Below are 22,719 nucleotides of genomic sequence, written 5' to 3'. Positions count from 1 at the left end.
GACTAGGGGGCATGGTATGAATCTTTAAGGGGTTAGATTCAGGACCAAAGTCAGAAAATATTTTTTCATAGAAAGTATGGTGAATACCTGTAGTACCCTCCTAGTGGAGGTGATCAGGACAAAAATAAAACTAAAATTCAAAAGGCATGGGATAAACACACAGGATCCCTAGGATGGTACTGAGACATGGGGTAACCTGCACATAACGGCCGTTGCAACCCTGAAAAATGAATGGCTCTTCATGTCTGCTCAATACTTGCTCGACTGCACTGCTCAAGTTCTTGTGAACGGATATTGCTCCAGCTGTCACCCAAATTGTCTGCTGCTTATTAAGTAAAAAGGAGCTACTTCCATCATTGAAACAAGCTTCAATTTGCCTTAAACTGAAGAAACCCACTTTGGATCCCTTGGATCCATCTAACTATAGGCTCATATATTTGTTACCATTCCTTGCAAAAATAATAGTTAGTAGTACACAAGCAACTGGTTAATTAAATTAGTATAACTTATTATACCCTCACCAATACAGGTTTCATAAGAACCTGAGCACCGAAGTCCTCCTGACATCCACATTCAATATTATCTGGTGGGGCTTTGAGGATGTCTTTCACTACCTCCTAGTCTTCCTGGATATATCTTCGGCCTCTGATACTGTAAATCACACTATTTTATGACATTGACTTTAGAACATTGGCATTTTTGGCTTTGTATATCAGTGGTATTCCTCATATCTCTCTGCATGTATTTAAGTTCGTATAGGGCAGAATATATCCATATGGGCTTATAGGTCAAAGGAGTCCCACAAGGGTAAGCTATGTTTGCAGGGCTACTGATTTACAGTGGATTGCAAATGTATTCAACCCCCTGAAAGCAAATTTGGTGATTACAAATGACACACAGATTGTTCAGACAGTATGTTTATTACAAATGAGTATGCTCTTTAAGTAAAGTTTCAAAGTCACAATTCATTATTTCTCTATATTTTTTGTAAAATAAAATTAAAAACTGAAAAATGCTGGTGTGGCAGGAAATGATCTGTAGGAAGGACCTACTCTCTCCAGGTGATGCATTGTCCTCGCGCACAGAGGATATGTCTCAGAGGGCTACTGCCCTCGGCCGTCATAGTTGGTGATTCGAGTATTAGGAATTTAGATAGCTGGGTGGCTGGTAGGCTTGAGGATCGCCTGGTAACATGCCTACCTGGTAAGAAGGTGGCAGACCTCCCGCGTCACCTAGATAGATTTTTAAACAGTGCTGGGGAGGATCCGGCTGTCATGGTACATGTAAGCACAGACAACATAGGAAAATGTGGGAGGGAGGTTCTAGAAGCAAAATTTAGGCTCTTAGGTATAAAGCTGAAAACCAGAACTTCCAGGGTAGCATTGTCTGAAATTTTCCCTGTTCCATGTGCAGGTCCCCAAAGGCAGGAAGAGCTCTGGAGTCTTAGTGCATGGATGAGATGGTCCAAGCAAAAGGGATTCAGTTTTGTAAGGAACTGGGGAACTTGGGTAACTGCAGATAGACCTCTTCACAGCCCCATTCAACAACAGAGTTCCTGCCTACTGTTCCAAAAGACCAGCAAGGAAGAATCTGGTGATCGATGCTTTTTCGATTCCATGAAAACAAGGACTTGTTTATGCATTTCTGCCAATTCTTTTCATAGCCAAGACAAATTAGAAATCAAGGAAAGAAAAAGGCTTAATGATGTTGATAGCTCTCTTTTGGCCACATTAGATCAGGTTTTCCTGGTTTCAACGCCTACCTATTCAGCAACCAAGAACACTGAAAACATTCTCAACCCTTATCATTCATTACAGTGGGAATCTTCTCCATCTGAACTTTCAGTCTTTAGCTCTGACTACCTGGATGTTGAAAGTAAGCAAAGTTATCCTTGCATCAAGAAAATCTTTCACTAGAAAATCTTACAACTTTAAATGGAAGAGATTATTGGTGTACGTGTATCAGTAAGGATCCCTTTAAACATCCTTCTCTCTTTCCTCCTTCAGTACCTCTTTTTGTCTTCCTGAATCAGGATTAAAAACTAGTTGTCAGAGCTCATCTGAGGTCTTCAGGAGCATGCCACCAGTATTCAGGATGAATTCCTATTTCTCAGCAACCTACCATTGCCAGGTAGGAGATCTTCCTAATCTATGGGATCTAAACATAGGTCTTGAGATCATCTTTCAAGCTTCTAACATTGGCAAAACTAAAATTTCTTTCTTGCAAAGGTTTTTATTTTTGATGGCTTTAACTTCTGCCTGCAGATTAAGCGAGTTATACATACTACTTTCATGCTCTCCATGTACATAAATTTACAATAAGTTTTAAAAACTCATCCAAAATTTATATCTAAAGTAATCTTTCAGTTTCACTTGAATTAGTCCTTTGTAGTCCCAATGTTTTTTCTGAGATCACACATCAATAAATGCAAACAGACTTCATATGTGGACTGCAGGAGAGCTTTCTTGTTCTGTTTTGAGAGATAGAAAGTCATACAGAAAATCATCTCAATAATTCGTCTGTTTCAACCCAGTCAAACAAGGGTTTTCAGTTACCAAACAAACGTTTCACATGGATTTCTGATTGCATTTCTTAGTGTTATGCTCATTCAGGACAATAACATTAACGTAAAGAAAAAGCGCACCCGGTCAGGGCTGCTCTAGCTTCCTTAGCCAATCTTTGCTCTACTTGCATAAAAGAAAAATCTGCAAAGCTCCACATGGTGGTCTAGCCAAACCTTCACTGCTCATTACTGCTTAGAAAATGCTTCACCTCAAGATAGCAGGTTCAACCAAGCAGTTTTTAAAAGCTTATCTAACTTATTCCTTCTATTCTCCTGCCAGCTTCTAAGAAAGCACAGGTTGCATGTTTCTCTGCTGATATCAAACCATAATGATTACTTACATGCAAATTTCAGTTTGGGAGTCCCAACTTGTTTGACTGATTACTGGCCTGATTGTTCATGGAGAAAGCAAAGTTGCTTACCTGTAACAGGCAGGACACATCAGCTGCAAAATCCCACCCTCCACCTCTGTTTGTTATGACTTGTGGGTATGTGGGTCCTGGGCCAAGGTAAGAGATGGTACCACCCACAGGGAAGGAGCCCTGTGAGCCTCACCGTGGGGAGGCACGGTCTCAGCGGACGCAGCTGTGGAATAGAGTCTTTATTACAGGGGTAGAAAGGCACAGCCCGCGGAGCGGGGAGTGCAGAAGAAAGTAACAAGGTCTGTGCAGAGGGGTATACCCAGAGGGAATACATCAGACGTGGAGATCTGGTAATGGTCTGCAGAGCGGGGTACACCGTGGGATTCCTCACTCCGAGATGGTATGGTAGAGGCCCGAGGTAATGGGGCACACCGATGAGGGTCCTGTAGCGATGATGTGGTAGTGGCCTGCAGCGCAGGGTGCACCGAGGTGGTTCCTCACTTAGGAATCGCACGGTAGTGGCCCGAGGCACGGGGTACACCAGAGAGGATCCCACAATAAAGCTGGTACAGTAGTAGTCCATGGAGTTAAACTACTCACAGAGTGGTAGTTCCAGGAGAGGTCCCGGGGAACAGGAACAGACAGTAGTCCAAGGCAGAAGGCCCTCTGAGAAACGGATAGCCAGAGACTAGGAAGGGCCCCTGAGAAGCGGGTACCCAGAGCGTCTCACGCCGAAGTGCAGGAACTGGAACAGGAAGTCCGTAAGAGTGAAGCGGATTCAGCATCGAGGAAACTCCTTGCTAACTCGTCAATAGGCAGAGCCAGCCAGCTTAAGTATTGCAGAGCGAAGACTTCATCCAGAGGGGACACCCCCGAGGTTCCCGCCATGATGTGCCCACCCGTGCACCTAAGTGATCTCAAAGGCAAGATGGCGGTCGGCAGCGCCCACGCTGTCCCGGGAATGCCAGGAAGGTTGGCGGTAGCTGGCAGCCGTCTGCGACTGACGGGCGTAACACTGTTGAGTTGAAAATCAGTTTGCCATAAAGACTGAGGAGTCTCGCATGGCATGCACAGGGTTCTCCTGAGCATGCACAGGAGAACCCTGTGCATGCTCAGAGTTCTCAGTCTTTCTGAGTTCTGAGAGAGCTTTTCTGTCTTGGCACTTTTGAGTAATGTCACCCCATTTGTATGGCTGATTTGACCTGCTGTCTGTGGAGAACACGTTACAGGTAAGCAACATTGCTTTGTGTAAGACTTATAAGCAAGTCATGTTTACTGTTTCCAGAGCCACTGAATCTAGCCTATTCCTCTAATGCAGGGGTCTTCTCCTTTCCAGCAGGTGCTTCAGTTTTTTGAAGGGGTTAATAAGCATGTGGATAAAGGTGAACCGGTAGACGTAGTGTATTTGGATTTTCAGAAGGCATTTAACAAAGTCCCTCATGAGAGGTTTCTAAGAAAACTAAAATGTCATGGGATAGGAGGCGAAGTGAATAGCCACTGCTATTAATTGCATCAGTAGCATGGGATGATCTTAGTGTTTGGGTAATTGCCAGGTTCTTGTGGCCTGGTTTTTGGCCTCTGTTGGAAACAGGATGCTGGGCTTGATGGACCCTTGGTCTGACCCAGCATGGCAATTTCTTATGTTCTAAACGGAGAGCGATGGGGAGGAGGAATTACTGCAGGGAGCATGAACATTATCTCCTCCTTCTTGCCCACTAATTCTGTCACTGGCTGCTATCTTTCCCTCCCTTCTGCCCACTAATGCTGCCACTGGCCACTTTTCTCCTTCCTGTTAATGTTATTGCTTTCCTCACATATTTATTTATTTATTTAAAACATTTTTATATCTCCTATCAAAGTTTCTAAGCGGTTTACAGATGAGACATTCAGAAATTAATACAAGTAAACCTTAAAAGCATAAAATAAAAATGTGAATAAAAATGTAAACAAATATGAAAAATATAATAAAACGAGTAAAATAAAAAAAGTAAAATAACAATGAAAAGGCCTTGGTTAGCAAACTATGGTCTTATAACTGTAATCAGGGTACCAGCAGGAAAAAAGCTGTCAAACATAGAATGCTTGCTCAAATAAATACTGTAAGATTTTTTTTTTTTTTTTAAGTGTTTCCTAAATTTCAAAGGGGCTACTTCAGCTTTAATAATCACAAGCACTGTTCCATAGAGATGGGCCTTGAATACAAAAAAGTTGTTCATGAAATTCATCAAGTCTAATCAATTTGAGTGAGGGTACACCGAGCAAGTTTTAAGATGCCGATCTGAGGATTCAATCAGGTTGATAAAGTTTCAGAGCAGTTATGTTGCTGCTGCTGTCACCTGCTCCCTAATTCTGTCACCTGCCCATATTGCCACGGTACCTCCCTCTACTGCCACAGCTGGCCTTTGTCTCATCTCCTCCCTTCTTGGCTGCTAATGCCACTGCTTTCAACCATCCTCTCTAGTATCCACCAGTTCTGCCACCTCTCTCCTACTTGCCTGCCGATGTTCCCTGTAATATTTTCCCCTGTGTGCGTGGATGTGCTCTACTTTTGGCTACATAATGTTTGCAGGTGAGTGGCAGGAGGCGGCCAGGAGGCTGTATTGCAGCTGCTAGCCCACCCCCATTCTCTCCATCGTTCCCTTCTCAGCTTCCATCTATTTTCTCTTCATTACTATCTTTTCTCCCATCTTTCATTTCTTACCTAGCCTTCTACTCTATTTTCTTCTCTCCTAGCCTTTTATTCCTTTTCTTTATCTGCCATCCCTTCCCACTCTACCTCCACATTGTCCCTTGTCTATATAATACTCCATTTCCATTCTTACCCCTCCTCCTGCCTCTTTCCCCATTCCCAGCATCTCTCCTGCCACTTTCTCATCCGTCCCCAGAATCTGCCTTCCTGCCACCACCACCACCTCATATGGTTAGACATATCTTAAAGGGGAAGAGCCAGCAAGGATTTAGCAAAGGGAAGTATGCTATGCTAATCGATTGGAATTCCTTGCAGGTATAAATTAATTTTTTCGATTTATATTGCACGTTTTGGTGACTGGTCAGCCACTTAAGTGGATTACATTTAGTTACTCAAGATATTTTCCTGTCTCCAGAAGGCTTACAAGGTTTCGTTTACTAAGCCACAGTTTTCCTGGAGGGGAAAATATTGCAGGACTTACTAAGCAGCGGTGGTACTTGGCACTAACAGTATCACAGCATAAATTGCCCCCTAAATTCTGCATGATGGTGGCTTCGGGACTGTGTGGCCGCCATGGTCAGCCTTGACTAACACCCCCCCCACCCCACCCCACCAGGTATATCAAAGTCCCCAGGAGTCCTCATAGACTCCTGCCCTACCCCATACCACTGCCCCTAGAGACAGCCAAAGTGAAGAAAAAAAAAAAGAAAAGATTTTGTGTAAAATAGCTCCAGGCTCAGAACTATCTCCAACCCCTCCCCTTTGACTAAAAATGGACCCCTCCCCTGGAGGCTGTACACCTCCAGACTTATAAAAGTAGCCCTGGTGATCCAATGGGTGTCTGGAGCACCCACTAGGCTCAAGACCTGGCGGTGGCCATTTTCCAACATGCTGCCAGCCGGCCAGTAGCTTGCTTTTGCCTATATCACATGATAGGAGCAGCCAGTGCCATTTTGGAAATGGCTACTGCCAGGTCCAGAGCCTAGGGGGCACACCAGGCCCCCACTAGACCACCAGGGCTACTTTTGAAAGTCCAGGGGGATCCAGAGGATGGATGGTCGTCCTCCCGGGGGGGGGGGGGGGGGGAGGTCAGTTTTTAGTCAGAGGGGAGGGATTGGGTGTTTGGGAGCTGGGGCCTGGACCTGGAGGTAGTTTATACAAAATACGGGGTTTATGAAGACTTTGTGGACTTTGACATATGTGATGTGGGTATCTTAGTCCTTTAAGCCATGACCCCGGGAGCATTGGGATGTGTGTTAGCGTCTCAAGAGGAAGTTCGCCACAGTTTTTTAGTTGTAGCTACCTTTGTTTCAAATAATGTAGCTTGCAATTTTTGAGGCAAACTTTGTTGATTTGCATGTTTTAGGGCAGTAATGAGCTCATTAGCATATTTGTGGTGCTGGGGGCAGGATAACACATGGTATTTTAAATGCAACACACTGGCTCTGCATTAGGCCATTTACTGTGCGTTAAATAGCCTAACATGGCTCAGTAAATAAGACTCTAAAGGCCTCATTTACTAAGCATTTTCCCAATAGACACACAATGGGAAAAACCCTTTAGTAAATCAGGCCCTAAGATTTTGTACCTGAAAAAGGGTGGGCCGGGTAATATGGTGCATTTGGATTTTTATGAAAAAATAGTAAATTAAAAAGTCATTTTAGTAGATAGGAGGTTTTGGCCTATTCTAGACTTGTAAGTGGTTCAAGGATGGAAATAGAGTAGGATTGTATGGTAAGTTCTCCTAATGGATAGAAATAGAAAAATAGAATGCTCCAGGGATCTGTACTGGGATCAGTATTCAACAAATTCATTAATGACCTTGAAAAGGGAATGAGTGAGATGATCAGATTTGAAGACCACACAAAATTATTCAAAGTAGTTGAAACACAAGTAGACTGAAGAATTGCAGGAAAAACTTAAGAATGAGAAACTGGGCACCTAAAAGGCAGATGACATTTAATGTGGACAAATGCAAAGTTGTGCACATAAGGAAAAAATTATCCTAACTATATGTACGCAATGCTGGGTTTTATATTGGGAGCTGCCACTCAGGGAAAGGACTTTGATGTCATTGTGGGCAATACACTGAAATTCTCAGCTCAGTGTGAAACAGCAGTAAAAAAAAAAAGCAAAAGGATTCTCAGGAATTATTCAGAATGAAGTGGAGAATACAACTGAAAATCATAATGTCTCTGTATTTTTTATTTATATTTCAATTTTTGGCACTTGAGTGGATTACATACAGGTTTCTGTAGGTATGTAACTCTATGATGCGACCATACCTTGAGTAATGTGTGCAGATTTTGTGTTAGGAAAGATATAGCAGAACTAGAAAAAGTACAAAGAAGGACAACACAAGTGATAACGGGATGGAATGGATCCCTTAGAATTAAAAGGTTAGGGTTCTTCAGCTTGAAGACAACAGAGGGGGTATGATAGGTTTATAAATGAGTGGTGTGGAACAGGTTAATAGGGAGCGATTATTTATCCTTTCAAATACTATTAGGAATAGGGGGAAATACCATGAAATTAAATAAATAATTGAAGAAAGTATTTGTTCTGTGGAAGTTGTTACAAGGATATGTAGTCCAGGTTAATGGTGTAGCTGGATTAAAAAACAAAACATGGACATGTTTCTGGAGGACAGGTCTATTAGCAAAAATTAGCCGGGTAGACTTGGGGATTGCCAGCTTTTTACTTCTGGGAGTGAGCAATTTATTTATTTATTTATTTATTTATTTAGGATTTTTATATACCGACCTTCTCAATACAAGTATCAAATCAGGTCGGTTTCCATAGAACAAAACTGTCGCGGTTAAGGCGTTACAATAAACAGAGTTTCTGAACATAAGAACATAAATAAATATTACATAGACAACAATAACTCGTCAAAATAATGTGAATAAATATAGGGAATGGCTAAAAAAGGGGTAGTGTAACTTGGGATATACAGTTAACAGAAAACTGTGTTGATGGGCAAAAACATGAGTAATGCATGAGTTCAAAGAACTAATGCATCAACAAAAGAGTATTTTCAAGAGCAATGGGGAAGGGATGTCCCCATTAAGATCTAGTTAGATAGATTGACCACTGTTTGATGCTGGGCTTGATAATCACTGGTTGGAACCAGCATGGCACCTCTTATGTTCCCCAGTTCCCAACATCTGCCTCCCTGCTTCCACCCTTAGTTTTGCTGCCTTTTCCCCTAGTAATCTTTCTCCCTTGCTTCTTACCCCACCATCTACCTTCTGTCTCTTCCTCTCATCCCCAGTATCTGCCACCTGCTTCTCCCCGCCTCCCTTCAGGTATACATGTGTGTGTGAGTCGGAGACCCAGGTTTGTGTGTGTTCTTGTTTACTTTTTTTTAAATTACTTATTTACCTGGTGTGCTGCTCCTATAAATCTCTGGCCTGGGGCAGGGTGGGGGGGGAGAGAGAAACAGAGGGCATGGTCTGGTGTGAGGGCCCGATTATTATATTTAGGCCCATGGACTGAATTAGCTTTTGGGGAGAGGGATGATTGCTGTAGCAGTAGAAGCATGTGCCATGGTAGCCATCTGCTCCTCCCTGTCTGTGCCAGCTCGTGAGTATGTTCAAAACTCTCACCAGGCACTTTCTGTATGCTGATCTCGTGCATCATGAGATCAGCATACAGGAAGTGCTGCTCGTGAGGTGGCACAGATGAGACAGGCTCTTGCTGCTCTCCTGCTCTGAAAACCCCTGCCTCTCAGCAGGCCGCCATCTTGGATCTCCCCGCCTTCCTCCCTTCTAATCCCTCCACTGTCAATTATTCTTACTCCTTGTCTGTTCCATTGCTGCTGTTTGCCTCCCTTCCCTGCAGGATCTGCTGAGAATGCCATGGAAGAAAGGAGAGGAGAGAGAGAAAGGGAACATGAAGAGTAGGGCGGGGAAGGGAGGGGAGGACCCTAAAAAGGAGGATGTGTGGGGGGGGGGGGTTTGGGGGGATGGTGATAGGAGGGTAGGACCTTGAAGAGGAGGAAAGGGAGATGTGAAGGGTAGAGGAGAGACAAAAATCATGGCGGGATGAGTGAACTTGAAAGGAGTGGGGAGAATAATATGGGAATCTGGGAGGGGAAATAAGTGGGGAGGAAGGGTAATTGCCAGGTTCTTGTTTGGGTAATTGCCAGGTTCTTATGGCCTGGTTTGGCCACTGTTGGAAACAGGATGCTGGGCTTGACGGACCCTTGGTCTGACCCAGCATGGCAATTTTTTATGTTCTTAAGGGTGAAGAAGGGGAAGAACTAAATGGGGTGGGAAGAGAGGAAAATTGAAAAATAGCCTGAGGCACAGACAGTGGATTGGAAGTATGATTTGAGGTGTGGGTAGAGAGAACTAGAAATAGGAAGACTAATTCCCACTTGAGCCAGATTCCATTGCAGCCTGCCCCACTGAAGGAATGAAGGGTAAGAGGAAATGGTAAGCTTGAAGGAAGGGCGAGGGGGGAAAAAAGGATGTGCAGCAAGAGACAAAGGAAAAGATGCAGTAAGGTGGAGGAAGGAAAAAACAGAAAGTGTTAGGAAAGAGGAAAGGGAGGATGAGATGACAGTACATAGTAAAAGGGCAAAAAGACTGTTTCAGGAATGAAAAGACAAAGAAGAGAGAATTGAGGTGCAAAGGAGAAAGAGCCCGATACAGAAAGGACAGTCGTCATTGTCAAAAAGAATTGCTGCACCAGTTATCTATATATAGCAGTACGGGCTACTCCCAACTCTTGTAATAAAATTTTCCTTGCTTATCTGTTACTGCTGCTACTACTATTTATCTTTTATTAAGTGCTAACAGTCATAGATAGCACTTTACAGGTATACATAAGGGAGAATCCCTGCTGCGTGGAGCTTACAGTCTAGTCAAGACAAACCTATGTCAACAAGAGTCTATGGGAAATGTAGAGAGGTGGTTAGGAATGAAAAGCAGCCTCAAAAAGGTGAGTTTTCAGACTGGATTTGAATGTGGTCAGATAGGGAGCATGACTCAACGACTATACCCATATTGTATGAGTCTGTTCCTTCTAGTTCTTTTTGCGACTGGCAGGATGAACGTTGCCAGTTGCATCATCAATGGCTCCTCTTTTTTTTTTTTAAAGCCCGCCCTCTTATGTCCCCTCCAGATTGAGTATGCATTATAATGACATGATCTGTGATTCTTGTCCAAATATGACCGGTCCCAGATCTAGAGAGGTACACAGGAACAGCTTAATGTATTTTTTTTTTTTTTTTTTTACATTTAACTCTTTGATGTCTCTCATGCTCTGTCTTTTACACACCTGCATATTGGCCATGCATACCATAGAAAAAGTGGTAATGCTAGAATAAGCTCGTTGGGACATAAAATCCTTATGTGATGTGTCATGGTCCTTTGTGTTCCCTTCTATTATCACCCGAGTTCTGAAGCCTTGCAAGCCTATAGTAGAGATGAAATATAAAATACTAAACGGCCTGTGCAAGACAAACAGCAGCAAGTTGCCAGAGTGGAGATATCTGGAATTGTTTTCAGAACAGATTATTCAAATTAACCTTTCATTGACTGAGGGTATAGTACCAGTGGTTAGACCAGTGCAGAAAGATCTTTCATAGTCTACTGCACTGCTTTCTAATTATCAGCCTATTTCTAATTTGAGTACGTTGAGTAGGCTGTTTTAAAAGAAAATTGGGTCTTAATGCAATTAAACGATTGATTGATTTATTTATTTAGGACAAGGGTCAATTTGGGTTTCGGCGTAATCATGGGACAGAAACATTGTGCAACTTTTGGATGATATTCACTGGAATTTGGACTAAAAAATCTCAGATTTTGGATCCATGATGTATCATCTGCCTTTGAAACTATTTGTCATTCATTGCTTTTAGCAAGTTCGTGGTCTATGGGGATTGGTGGAGTACTGTTAGGATAGTTCCGTTTCGATCTTTGTTGCAGGGTAGGAGGCAGCAAATGTGTTTAGATGGCGTTGAGTCCAATTGGTTTCACCTCAGGTATTCCATAAGGTGTCCTGTCTGCAGCACTTTCTAATATTTATCTGCAGCCGTTAAGTGCAGTGATGACATCATCAGGTTTAATATATAAAATATATGCTGCTGATGTGCAATTTTTCATCTCTTGCAGTTAGGACAGATAACTTCTTTGTGAGCATATTACACATTATTATGATAAAATTAAGAACTGGTTAGCAGCTAGCTAGCTGTTTAGTATTAAATGATAAGACATCTATTTGGTTAGAACATAAAATATGGCACGAAACCACAGTAGGAACCTCATTTTGTTTAAAGGATGAGGCCCATAAAATGTAGGCACTGTGGTTGATTCCAAATTTATTTTAAAAAGTCATTTTAAAAATGTGGTAAAAATACACTTAGTGTGCCCTTTACAGGGTTATTTACCTCCTTTAGACTTTTGGTTTGTGGCCCAGGACATGATGCTTAGTACAGTGCCTTATTGCAATTCATTATAATTAGCCGGATTACCAAGGCATTTAATGCAGGTGTTACAAGTAGTTCAAAATGCAGCAGTTAGGGTAGTTTTATGGCTTACACTGGAGAGAGGATTTTAAATCGTTCATGAGGGAAATGCACTGGTGGCCGATAGCTCACCAGTCCCAGTTTAAGTTCTATATGTTGTTGCATAAAGTAATTTATAATGCTTCCTATTGCCTTGCTGATAGGGTAACATGGTATGTCCCTGCAGTCTGCTTCACAATACATCCATTATCGATTCTCAATTGCAGATGACTAGATCTAAGTCCTTTTCAGTTATTGGTCCTTTTCAATGGAATGTATTACTATTGGAATTGTGTAAGGTGAAAGATTACATAAAATAATGTAAAATAGTTAAGGCTCATTTGTTTTTGCAGACATAATCAGATTAATACTGCGTTTTGTAGCTGTCTGATGCTTTTGGACACTGGTGTGCAATACGATGATGTAATTTGTTTTTTTTTATTATTTCATGGAGGTTTGTTATTGTAAGTATTAATATTTCATTTTTATGATTATATATGTATGCTGTAATCTGCAATTAGACAATTTTTGGATTTGCAGAAAATAAGGTTTTAAATTAAATGAATAATAAAAATTAACTAGAAGTGTTTAACAGGTATATTTCTGTGTAGGTACCTATTCTAGTTTAGCTGGTCCTTGTTTGGAAGAGAGGTATAAATGGATGTATGGGTAACTACCAAAAATGGCTTGTAGCTTTACATCCTATTTTAGAGTTAGCAGGCGTCGTTTTCTGAATTGTGCAATCCATCTTATAGTGGGAATAAGAAATGCCTCTTTCCAGCTGTGACTCACACCCGCTGTACTAAATTAGCAGCTTTCTATGTAATTAGGTTCCTTAAACATTTAAATTGAAATAAATCAAATTTAAAATAATGATACATTATGCTAATCCTTTTACTGAGAAACACATAGGGAATTGGGCTTTCTTAGCATCTAGCCAGATGAATCCAGAACAAGTGGGTTAGGTACCTCTGCCAGCAGATGGAAATGGAGCAAACTGACACCACAATATGTATACCTCTGCAGTGACATCAGCTTGCCAGTATTCTCAGTCTCCAGCAGATGGTGGAAGTGCATTTCCCGACTGGGGATTGCTTTTATTTATAAAAGGAGAAATAAGGAAAGTAAATTTGCCCTGCTCTCCTGCAGTGATATCAATTGGTCCCTCCCCCAGTTGAGAATTCCTGAGGTGATTTCCATACTCCCTCAGTTGATTGCCTTAGTCTGTTAGCTGATTTTCAGCTGGCGTGAATTTAGCTGATTGAGCAGCTGAAAGGCAGCGGGTGCAAGAAGCCGAACACAGCAGTGACGGCAGATGCCCTCTCCCCCTGCAGCTGGAGATTGTCTCTACTCAGCCAGGTAAGGCTGAGCTCCGGTAAGTTTAAAAAAAAAAAAAAGATTATACAGAGATTTGCAAGGAGGTTTTGTGTTGTGTAGGGCTTCCTCCTTCCCCAGTCTCCGTGCTCAGTGCGCCAGTCTGATGTTCATCCCACTCTGTGGGAGGTCAAGGGACATGGGCAGTCTGGCAGGTTGAGCAACCTCCTTAGGCTGGGCCCCGTTCTGAGATGTTTTGCTGCGTGGTAGGCCACAACGGCTTTTTGCGTGCTTCCTAAGGCTGCCCTCTACAGGATTGTTGGTCCGGTGTGTGCGTCCAGCTGTGCATCCAGGTTGTGTGCTCAGTTTTGGGCACACTGTTGGGCCTTGTAGGCTGTGTGCCCATGTTAAGCGCCATTTGCCTCTGCGCATGAGTAGTGCTGGGTGCAGAGGCAAACGGCACTTCAGGCCACATCAGGATGAGCCGACAAGGAACCACCATTCACCTGACCCTGAAACAGGTGAGAGCTGCTACTTGTACCTTTAAAGAATTAAGGACCAAACCTTTATTCAAGCCATCCCGCAAAAATTCCTAAATGAGCGGGAGCTTGGCCAAATGAGGAAGAGTACCTCTATCCTCACACCAGGCCTCAAACCAAATGCCAAACTCGCACATAGGCCAGGGAAGTGGAGAACTTTCTAGCCCTAAGCAAGGTGGAAATCACTGCCACCGAATATCCACGTTTCAGCAATTGAGCCCTCTCAAGGGCCATACTAGAAGACAAAATCGAGACTGATCTTCATGAAAGACAGGTTCCTGCTGTAACAAGTTCCTGTGCGCTGGGAGTCAAAGAGGCGAATCCACCAGGAGCCTCCGCAGATCTGCATACCACAATCTCCTGGGCCAATCCAGGGGCGACCAAGAGCACCATCCCTCTGTGGTGTTCGATCCTTCGAATCAATCTGCCCAACGTGGACCATGGAGGAAAGGCATATACAGCAACTTGTCTTCCAGCCACTCCTGCACTAGGGCATCGATCTCCAATGACTTTTTATCTCGCCTGCGGCTGAAGAATCGTGGAACTTTTGCATTGTGAAAAGTTGCCAGCAGGTCTAGGAACAAGAGACCCTAGTGACCCAGAATCAGCTGAAAAGCCTCGTCTGACAACACCAACTCTCCTGGGTCTACACTCTTCCTGCTGTGAAAGTCTGCTCTTACATTCGCTTTGCCTGCAATGTGCGAGGCTGAGCTCATCTAGAGATGCACTTCCACCCACTCCATAAGTTGATCTATCTCCTGTGATACTTGTTGCTCTTGGTAACTTCCTGCCAATTGATGTAAGCCACAGTCGTTGCATTGTCTAACATTATTCAGATGATCGGCCCTGAGCCTGTTGCTGAACTATATACATGCCAGCTGGACCGCCCTGGCTTCCAGCCGATTGATGTTCCATAGAGACTCTGCTGCACACCCTTGTGCTGTCAATTCCTGACCCTGAGCTCCCCAACCAAGGAGTCTCGCATCCATTGTCAGTACTAGCCAGTCTGGTGGGGACAGAGAAACTCCCTTCCATAGATGATCCGCCTGCAGCCACCACTGTAGTTTGGAGGAAATCTCCATTGGCAGGTGGAGCCAAATTGAATAGTCCTGAGACTACGGATTCCAACTAGACAGCAAGGAGTGCTAAAGAGGATGAATTTGCACCCTTGTCCACGGTAACACTTCTAGGATCGCTGCCATTAAGCCAAGAACCTGCAGGTAAGATTATACGGTCAGACACAGCGTGTTCAACAATAGCGGAACTGAGCTAGCTACTTCTGAATTCGAGCTTCTGGCAGGAACACCTTGCCCTGCTTCATGTTCGCCCATGGTACCACCTCTGAATTTGGTCTTGGATTTCTTAACGAGTCCTACATTTAGGCCGATGCATAGCCTGTCCTTGTGGTGACCTTGAAAACTGTGTTTCTTAAGGCAATTTGTTCTGTGCGGAGAGTTTCTGAGCTGCAGGCCCTGTCCTGCTGGGAGCTTTTCCTCTGGGAGACTCCAGGGCAATACAGGTGCATACTGTTCCTTCCTTTTTACCGAATGTGGTCACAGAGTTTCACTTGAATCAGTCCCATCTCTCTGCCGTCCCTGGACAGAGAGGAAGCTGCAGAGGAGTATCATCTGTTGCAACACCTGGATGTCAGGAGACACATCATCCAGTATCTGGAGGTTACTGAGCCATTACGGAAAACAGATCGCCTATTTGTTCTTCACAGCGGTACTAGACAAGGAGAACTGGCCTCGTGGGCTACCATAGCCTGCTGGATTAAGGAGGTAGTCCAGGCAGCATACGTTGATGCTGGCAAGCCATTATCTAGTCATGTTAGGGCTCATTCCTCTAGGGCTCAGGTAGTGTCATGGGTGGAAGTTAGATTGTTGTTTCCCATTGATGTTTGCTGAGCTGCGACGTGGTCCTCCTTACACACCTTTTCCAGGCATTATCGTCTGGATGTGCAGGCCTGGGAAGATGCAACCTTTACACATGCGGTTTTGACGGGACCATGTGCAGCTTCCCGCCCTACTCGGGAATAGCTTGGGTACATCCCACTTGTTCTGGATTCATCTGACTGGATGCTAAGAAATGAGAAATTATTACTTACCTGATAATTTTGTTTTCTTTAGGACAGTGGGATGAATCCTGCTTCCCTTCCTTGGCTGCTGGATGATTGCTGTATGGTCCTCCTGTGTGACTATGTAAGAACATAAGAACATGGACCAAAAAAGCAAGAGGGTAGGCTATCTAAAAAAGCCGTGGAGGCAAATATAGAGGTTAGACGCCAAAGAAATGTCCAGATACACCTTTATTAGAAATGGAGACCAATGGTTTGTGTCTATGCCCGACTCAGGCCAGAGTTTCGCCCCACACCGGGGCTGCCTCAGGGGCTAAAATGAATAAATACAATAGTGTAAACAATACAGGACATACATAATTAAAAAAATATACAAATAATAATTTAAAAACATAAAAATGTGTAAACAGGTAACACATACCAATAACAATATTTAAGCAAACACTTAAAATGATGCAGACAACAGAACAATGAAAGAGAACATTGAAAAATAATATTAACACAGTACTTATTACCTGTATATGTTGATGGACAAAATATTAAATACCAATAGTCTGCATCATTTTAAGTGTTTGTTTAAATATTGTTATTGGTATGTCCTAATCTTTCCTCATAGGGGAGCTGTTCCATTCCCTTTATCATTTTGATTGCTCTTCTCTGTATCTTCTCCATCGCAACCATATCTTTTTTTGAAATGCGGCGACCAGAATTGTACACAGTATTCAAGGTGCGGTCTCACCATGGAGCGATACAGAGGCATTATGACATTTTCCGTTTTATTCACCGTTCCCTTTCTAATAATTCCCAACATTGTTTGCTTTTTTGACTGCCGCAGCACACTGAATCGACGATTTCAATGTGTTATCCACTATGACGCCTAGATCTCTTTCTTGGGTGGTAGCTCCTAATATGGAACCTAACATTGTGTAACTATAGTATGGGCTTATTTTTCCCTATATGCATCACCTTGCACTTATCCACATTAAATTTCATCTGCCATTTGTATGCCCAATTTTCCAGTCTCAGAAGGTCTTCCTGCAATTTATCACTATCTGCTTGTGATTTAACTACTCTGAACAATTTTTTATCATCTGCAAATTTGATTACCTCACTCGTCGTATTTCTTTCCAGATCATTTATAAATATATTGAAAATTACGCGTCCCAATACAGATCCCTGAGGCACTCCACTGCCCACTCCCTTCCACTGAGAAAATTGTCCATTTAATCCTACTCTCTGTTTCCTGTCTTTTAGCCAGTTTGTAATCCACAAAAGGACATCGCCACCTATCCCATGAATTTTTACTTTTCCTAGAAGCCTCTCATGAGGAACATTGTCAAACGCCTTATGAAAATCCAAATATACTACATCTACTGGTTCACCTTTATCTACATGTTTATTAACTCCTTCAAAAAAGTGAAGCAGATTTGTGAGGCAAGACCTATCTTGGGTAAAGCCATGCTGACTTTGTTCCATTAAACCATGTCTTTCTATATGTTCTGTGATGTTGATATTTAGAACTTTCCACTATTTTTCCTGGCACTGAAGTCAGGCTAACTGGTCTGTAGTTTCCCAATCACCCCTGGAGCCCTTTTTAAATATTGGGGTTACATTAGCCAGTCTTCAGGTACAATGGATGATTTTAATGATAGGTTACAAATTTTTACTAATAGGTCTGAAATTTCATTTTTGAGTTCCTTCAGAACCCTGGGGTGTACACCATCTGGTCCAGTTGATTTACTACTCTTCAGTTTGTCAATCAGGCCTTCCACATCTTCTAGGTTCCCCGTGGTTTGGTTTAGTCCATCTGAATCATCACCCATGAAAACCTTCTCCGATACAGGTATTACTGGTAAGTGGTAGTCCAGTCCCTAGGCTAACGTTATTACATTCTTATCTGAGCTTAGTGTTGCCTGTTGGCTGAGTATTGAAATAGTTCTATGTTTTTTTGCTAGTCTGTTCATACTTGCTTTTGAAGAGAATACTGGCAGGCTAATGTCACTGCAGAGGTATATATACTATGACGTCGGTTTGCTCCGTCTCCATCTGCTGGTAGAGGTACATAACCCACTTGTTCTGGATTCATCTGACTGTCCTAAAGAAAAGGAAATTATCAGGTAAGTAGTAATTTCTCATTTCATGCCTGATTAGCTGCATTATGTAGCAGTTTCTCAAATGGAAAGCCTACCATATATGAAGGTCTGAGGGTGTGGTTGTATCCTTGAAAAGGGCTCTACCATCTCAACTTTTTTCTGTTGTATGTCAGGATCCTAGCTTATTTGTATCTGGAAAATGTGTTGTGAAGCAGTAATTTTGATAAAGATTGTTTTCATAAAAATAAATGATATTGTTTGTTTATTCTTGTTCTCTGCTGTAGGAGGGAACTGTATATAGGAAAAAGGCTGAATATTTTTCCTGGATCCTATATCGATATGAAAAGGACACCTGAGGCAGGTTAGTTCAGAAGCCACACAATTTTAATGCCAGGGCAAATTTCCCTGTTTATAGCAGGAGCAGCCTCTGTCGGTGGATGAAAAGGACTTGTAAGTATTGTTTTGCAGGAGAAAGTTTGTATGTTAATCTTGCAAAATAAATTGAGGGTTAAACAATCACAGTGTATTAATATTGTGTGCTGGGAGAATCGTTTGTAAGTATTGAATTAATTTATGGGTAGTTTTAAGATTTAAATTTAATTCTGAGTGAATCCATGTATGCTGGAAAAATAGTTTTCATTCTCACCCACCTGCGACACATTTTTTATATATAGACTAGTGTTTTCAACCAGTGTGCCTTCAGACCTGATCAGGTGCTGTAGCAGTGGGTTCTGCTCTGTATTTGCCCTGTGATCTGTATCACACAGTCAGACTAAGAAAATAACAAGACATGTGAAATAACAAAAAGCTATATTTTCCTGTACATTATATATACACACAACAGGTGCTGATGAGAACACCTGAGACAAATAACAAAACAAACAGATATTCAATACCAGAAACGTAGAATCATTTCTTGGTGTGTCTGTTCTAGTCAGCGGTCCCATCTATCCTACCTTTCATCTGTATATTATGTCCTTGGCTTGCACATGCACAGAACAATTCCTGAAGTTTTACCAAGCCACTGATAAGAAAAACCACTGCGTATGTCTTCCAAGATGGCGGACTTCCCTGTCTTCATTCACTGCTACTAATCACCATATTGTAAACCTTACACATTCTGTCCTGGGCAATTTCCAGGTGTGACCTTGAAGCTTTGCAGACTTCTTGTTAGAAGAAGGGAGTGCTTGGGTGGGGGTGGGAGGACGACTGTGTAAGAATAGATCTAGGCGGAGAACACACAAAGTTCCTTGGTTCACCTCAGAATTGATTCTTATAAAGAGAACTCTAAGGAATTTAGACCGTCGTCAGAGGAAGTTTCTGTTAGAGCAAGATAGAAGAGAATTCTTGGATAAAATAGAAGAATATAGGGCTGAGGTAGATAGGCTTAAACATCAGTGTTTTTCAAATAAGATTCATGAAACGCAGAACCAGCCAAAAGAATTGTTTTATATTGTGAAAAACATACCAATTTGTCTGATTAAAAAAAACTGTGTGCCCACAATGGAATTGATCCAGATTTGATAGGCTAATTTTTTATTGACAAAACTAATTAAAATTTTTTGGTACTTAATTTTTATTAATGGTTAACAAGCATAACACAGACATACAAGGCGGTACAATAAATCATAAAACCATCAGTTTCATATGAAAACACATACACTAACCCCCCTTCCACCCCCATTCTGCATTCCCTACTTAGTATGAAAACTATTTTTCAAGGTTTCTGTCAGACAACATACCTAAGCATTTAAAAATCGATAATACAAAAATTTCGATCTCCCAAGAAGTTCGTAATTTAGGCGTAATCCTCGATGCTAAACTGAAAACAAATATTGTGATCATCCTATTTTAAACTACAAATGTTTTAACATTTGCGCCTGTTTTTTAAATGAGAATGATTTAAAAATAGTTATGTCCACAGTTGACTACTACAATGTATCGTATACTGGTTTGCCCTTAAACACAATGTGTGCACTTCAATGCATTCAGAATTCTGCAGTGAGAATTGTGACTGGCATCCCAATTTCTCAAAACAAAAATGCCTTAATTGTTAAGGTAACATTGGCTGCCCATTGTTTGGAGAGACAAGTTTAAGGTGTCACTTTTGGCCTTTAAGGGCATTAATGGGCTGGCTACAAATAGTTTTAATTCCATTTTGAAGTTGTTTTGACCTACAAGGGTTTTAAGATCCAGCTCACAAATGCTATTGGATGTTCCAGCTTTTAAAGTAATTCGACTTGATGAGTCGTGTGAGTCTCTCTTCTCCGAGGACAAGCAGGATGTTGATCATCGCACATGGGTGACATCATCAGTTGGAGCCCTGACATGGAAAACTTATGTCAAAGTTTCTAGAATTTTGACTTGTCATACTGGGCATGCCCATCGTGCCCTATACCACGCATCCATGCGGGGTCCCTCTCCAGTCTCTCTTTTTCGTGGAGCTGCAGCATCTCGGTTTATGAGTTCTTTTTGGCCTACTTGGAACATTTTTCTTCTTTCACCATTTTTGCTGATTTTTTTTTTCACCTGCATTCGACGCTGGGTCCCCCTTGGTCCATTCCAGTAGTGTTCCTAGTCAGGGTTTTCGTTGTTTATCTTTGTTTCCTTTTGCGGTTGGTTTCCCCCATGGTAGCGGTGCCTTGGTGCCCGTTGGCCATCAATGCCTGCCGCCATCGATTTTGATTTTGCTTACCTTTTATTTCACCCCATCATGGCCACGTCTAGTTTCCAGCGATGCCCTTGGTGCCCGAGGATCATGACCATCACGGATCCCCATGAGGTATGTGACCTCTGCCCGGGTGCATTGCATGATGTCTGGGGTTGCTGCAAATGCGTACAGATGACCCCGAAGGGAAATCATCTTCAGCTTGACAAAATAGAGCAACTGTTTGGGTCAGAGAAGACAGCCATTGGCCTCGAAGGACCTCAGAGCCACACCGAGCCATTGACATCAGCGTGACTGTCTGTGCTATTGGCTGACCACCTCCTGGCTCCTCCAGACCAAGGACATCGGGTTCCTCATCATCGGACTTGGCACTAGTGAAGGACCATGCAGAGCATCAAGGGAACCCGAAGAAGCATCGGCATCAGTCCCCATTGATGCATGGTGTCAGGCACAGAGATGCATCAGCTCATGCTGTGATGCCCTTGCAGGGAAGAGTGCCAGTCCTCCATTGGTGCCAGGGTTCCGTGACGGTCTCCACCGGTACTGATGCCAGTCACTGATCTGCCTCATGGGTCCAAAGAGGATCTGGCTACCTCTCCTTCCTCCCGGTTGGTGTTGGCATTGGCATTGGCAATGTTTGAGGAGGAGCTTGAGCAGCGAGTCCAGCTGGTGGAGCCAGTACCATCTGTCCGAGAACTGCAATTGGAGAAAATCAATGCGCTCATCAGTGTGTTACCGACCCAGCTGGCGTTGGTGCCCAGGCCGGCGTCAGTACCTGATGGGGCACTGCAGCTTACCCCTACTGATACAATGGTTGTTGCTGACTCCTCGGAGGAAGAAGCTTCGCCCAAGCCACCTGAGAAGCCGAGGCATATAGCTCCCCCATCCAGCTCCGCTGGTGCCTGCACCTTTGGATGAAGGCCAAGTGCCTAGGGCCCCTTTCCATGTTGCTTACAGTGAGGATGAGGGTCTCTGTGACCCTTGGGGGGATGACACCATGGAGTCCTCCTCCAAGGACTCTGAGGTTCTCCCCTCAGACCCTTCTCCTCCAGAAGAGTGACGGAAGTCTCTCCCTGAGGGTTTAACCTTTGTAGGTTTTGTGAGGGTCATGGAGGAGGCCATCTCATTTCAGTTATTGACAGAGGAGGATGCCAGGCACAAAATGCTTGAGGTCCTCCAGTTCATGGAACCTCTTAAGAAGAGCTTGGTGGTCTATGATATCCTTAAGGAGTTGCTGCTGAGGATATGGAAACACCCCCCTCACAGTGCCTCCTGTGAACAAGAAGGCTGATGGGGTTTACCTCATCCAGAAGGCTGCCAGATTTGATAAGCGACAGCCGGCCCACCAGTCAGTAGAGGTTGAATCCCCCCTCAAGGGATCCAAGTGTTCCCTGACCCATTCCTCGGCACCTCCAAGAAGGATCACAGAGTGATGGGTGCTCTTGGGAGAAAAGTATTTCATGGAGCCAGTCTCATTGCCTGCATAGATTCCTATCAGCTTTACATGAGCCAGTACTCATGGGACATCTGGAAGCAGGTGCAGGAGGTGGCCGAGCAGCTGCCTCAGCAGCAGCAGAACACTCTCATGGTGTGCAGAAAATGTGGTCCAAGTGATCTACAATGTTTTCAAGGCTTCTTTGAGGGTCTCTGCAATGGGAATTGGCACCCGCAGAATGGCATGGCTGTGGGCCTCAGATCTCTGACTTGGAAGTACAGGAACGACTCACTGACGTGCCGTGTACTGGGGAGAATCTCTTCGGAGATAGGGTAAGAGATGCTGTGGCACAGCTTCGGGACCACCATGAAACCCATCAACATCTGTCTGCCAGCACTCCAGACCCATCATCATCGTCTAGGAGGTCAGTGAGATCGGGGCAGAAGAAGTCTTTCTTTCATCAGA

At 43.2% G+C, this 22,719-nt stretch overlaps 1 protein-coding gene across 2 annotated transcripts in view; it reads left to right on the top strand.

Annotated features, from left to right (window-relative positions):
* Positions 1 to 22,719, top strand: part of MRPS31 (mitochondrial ribosomal protein S31) — a 186,574-nt gene that overhangs the window by 99,679 nt on the left and 64,176 nt on the right. For both annotated transcript variants that reach the window (XM_029602767.1, XM_029602766.1), the window contains exon 5: positions 18,436 to 18,512. In XM_029602767.1, the coding sequence (XP_029458627.1) occupies positions 18,436 to 18,512 (77 nt within the window). The remainder of the gene's footprint in view (positions 1 to 18,435; positions 18,513 to 22,719) is intronic.

This window comes from Rhinatrema bivittatum, chromosome 5, assembly GCF_901001135.1.
Source record: "Rhinatrema bivittatum chromosome 5, aRhiBiv1.1, whole genome shotgun sequence".
NCBI lineage: Eukaryota > Metazoa > Chordata > Amphibia > Gymnophiona > Rhinatrematidae > Rhinatrema > Rhinatrema bivittatum.
Note: the sequence above shows the minus strand (reverse complement) of the source record. Positions and strands in the feature narration are given on the sequence as shown.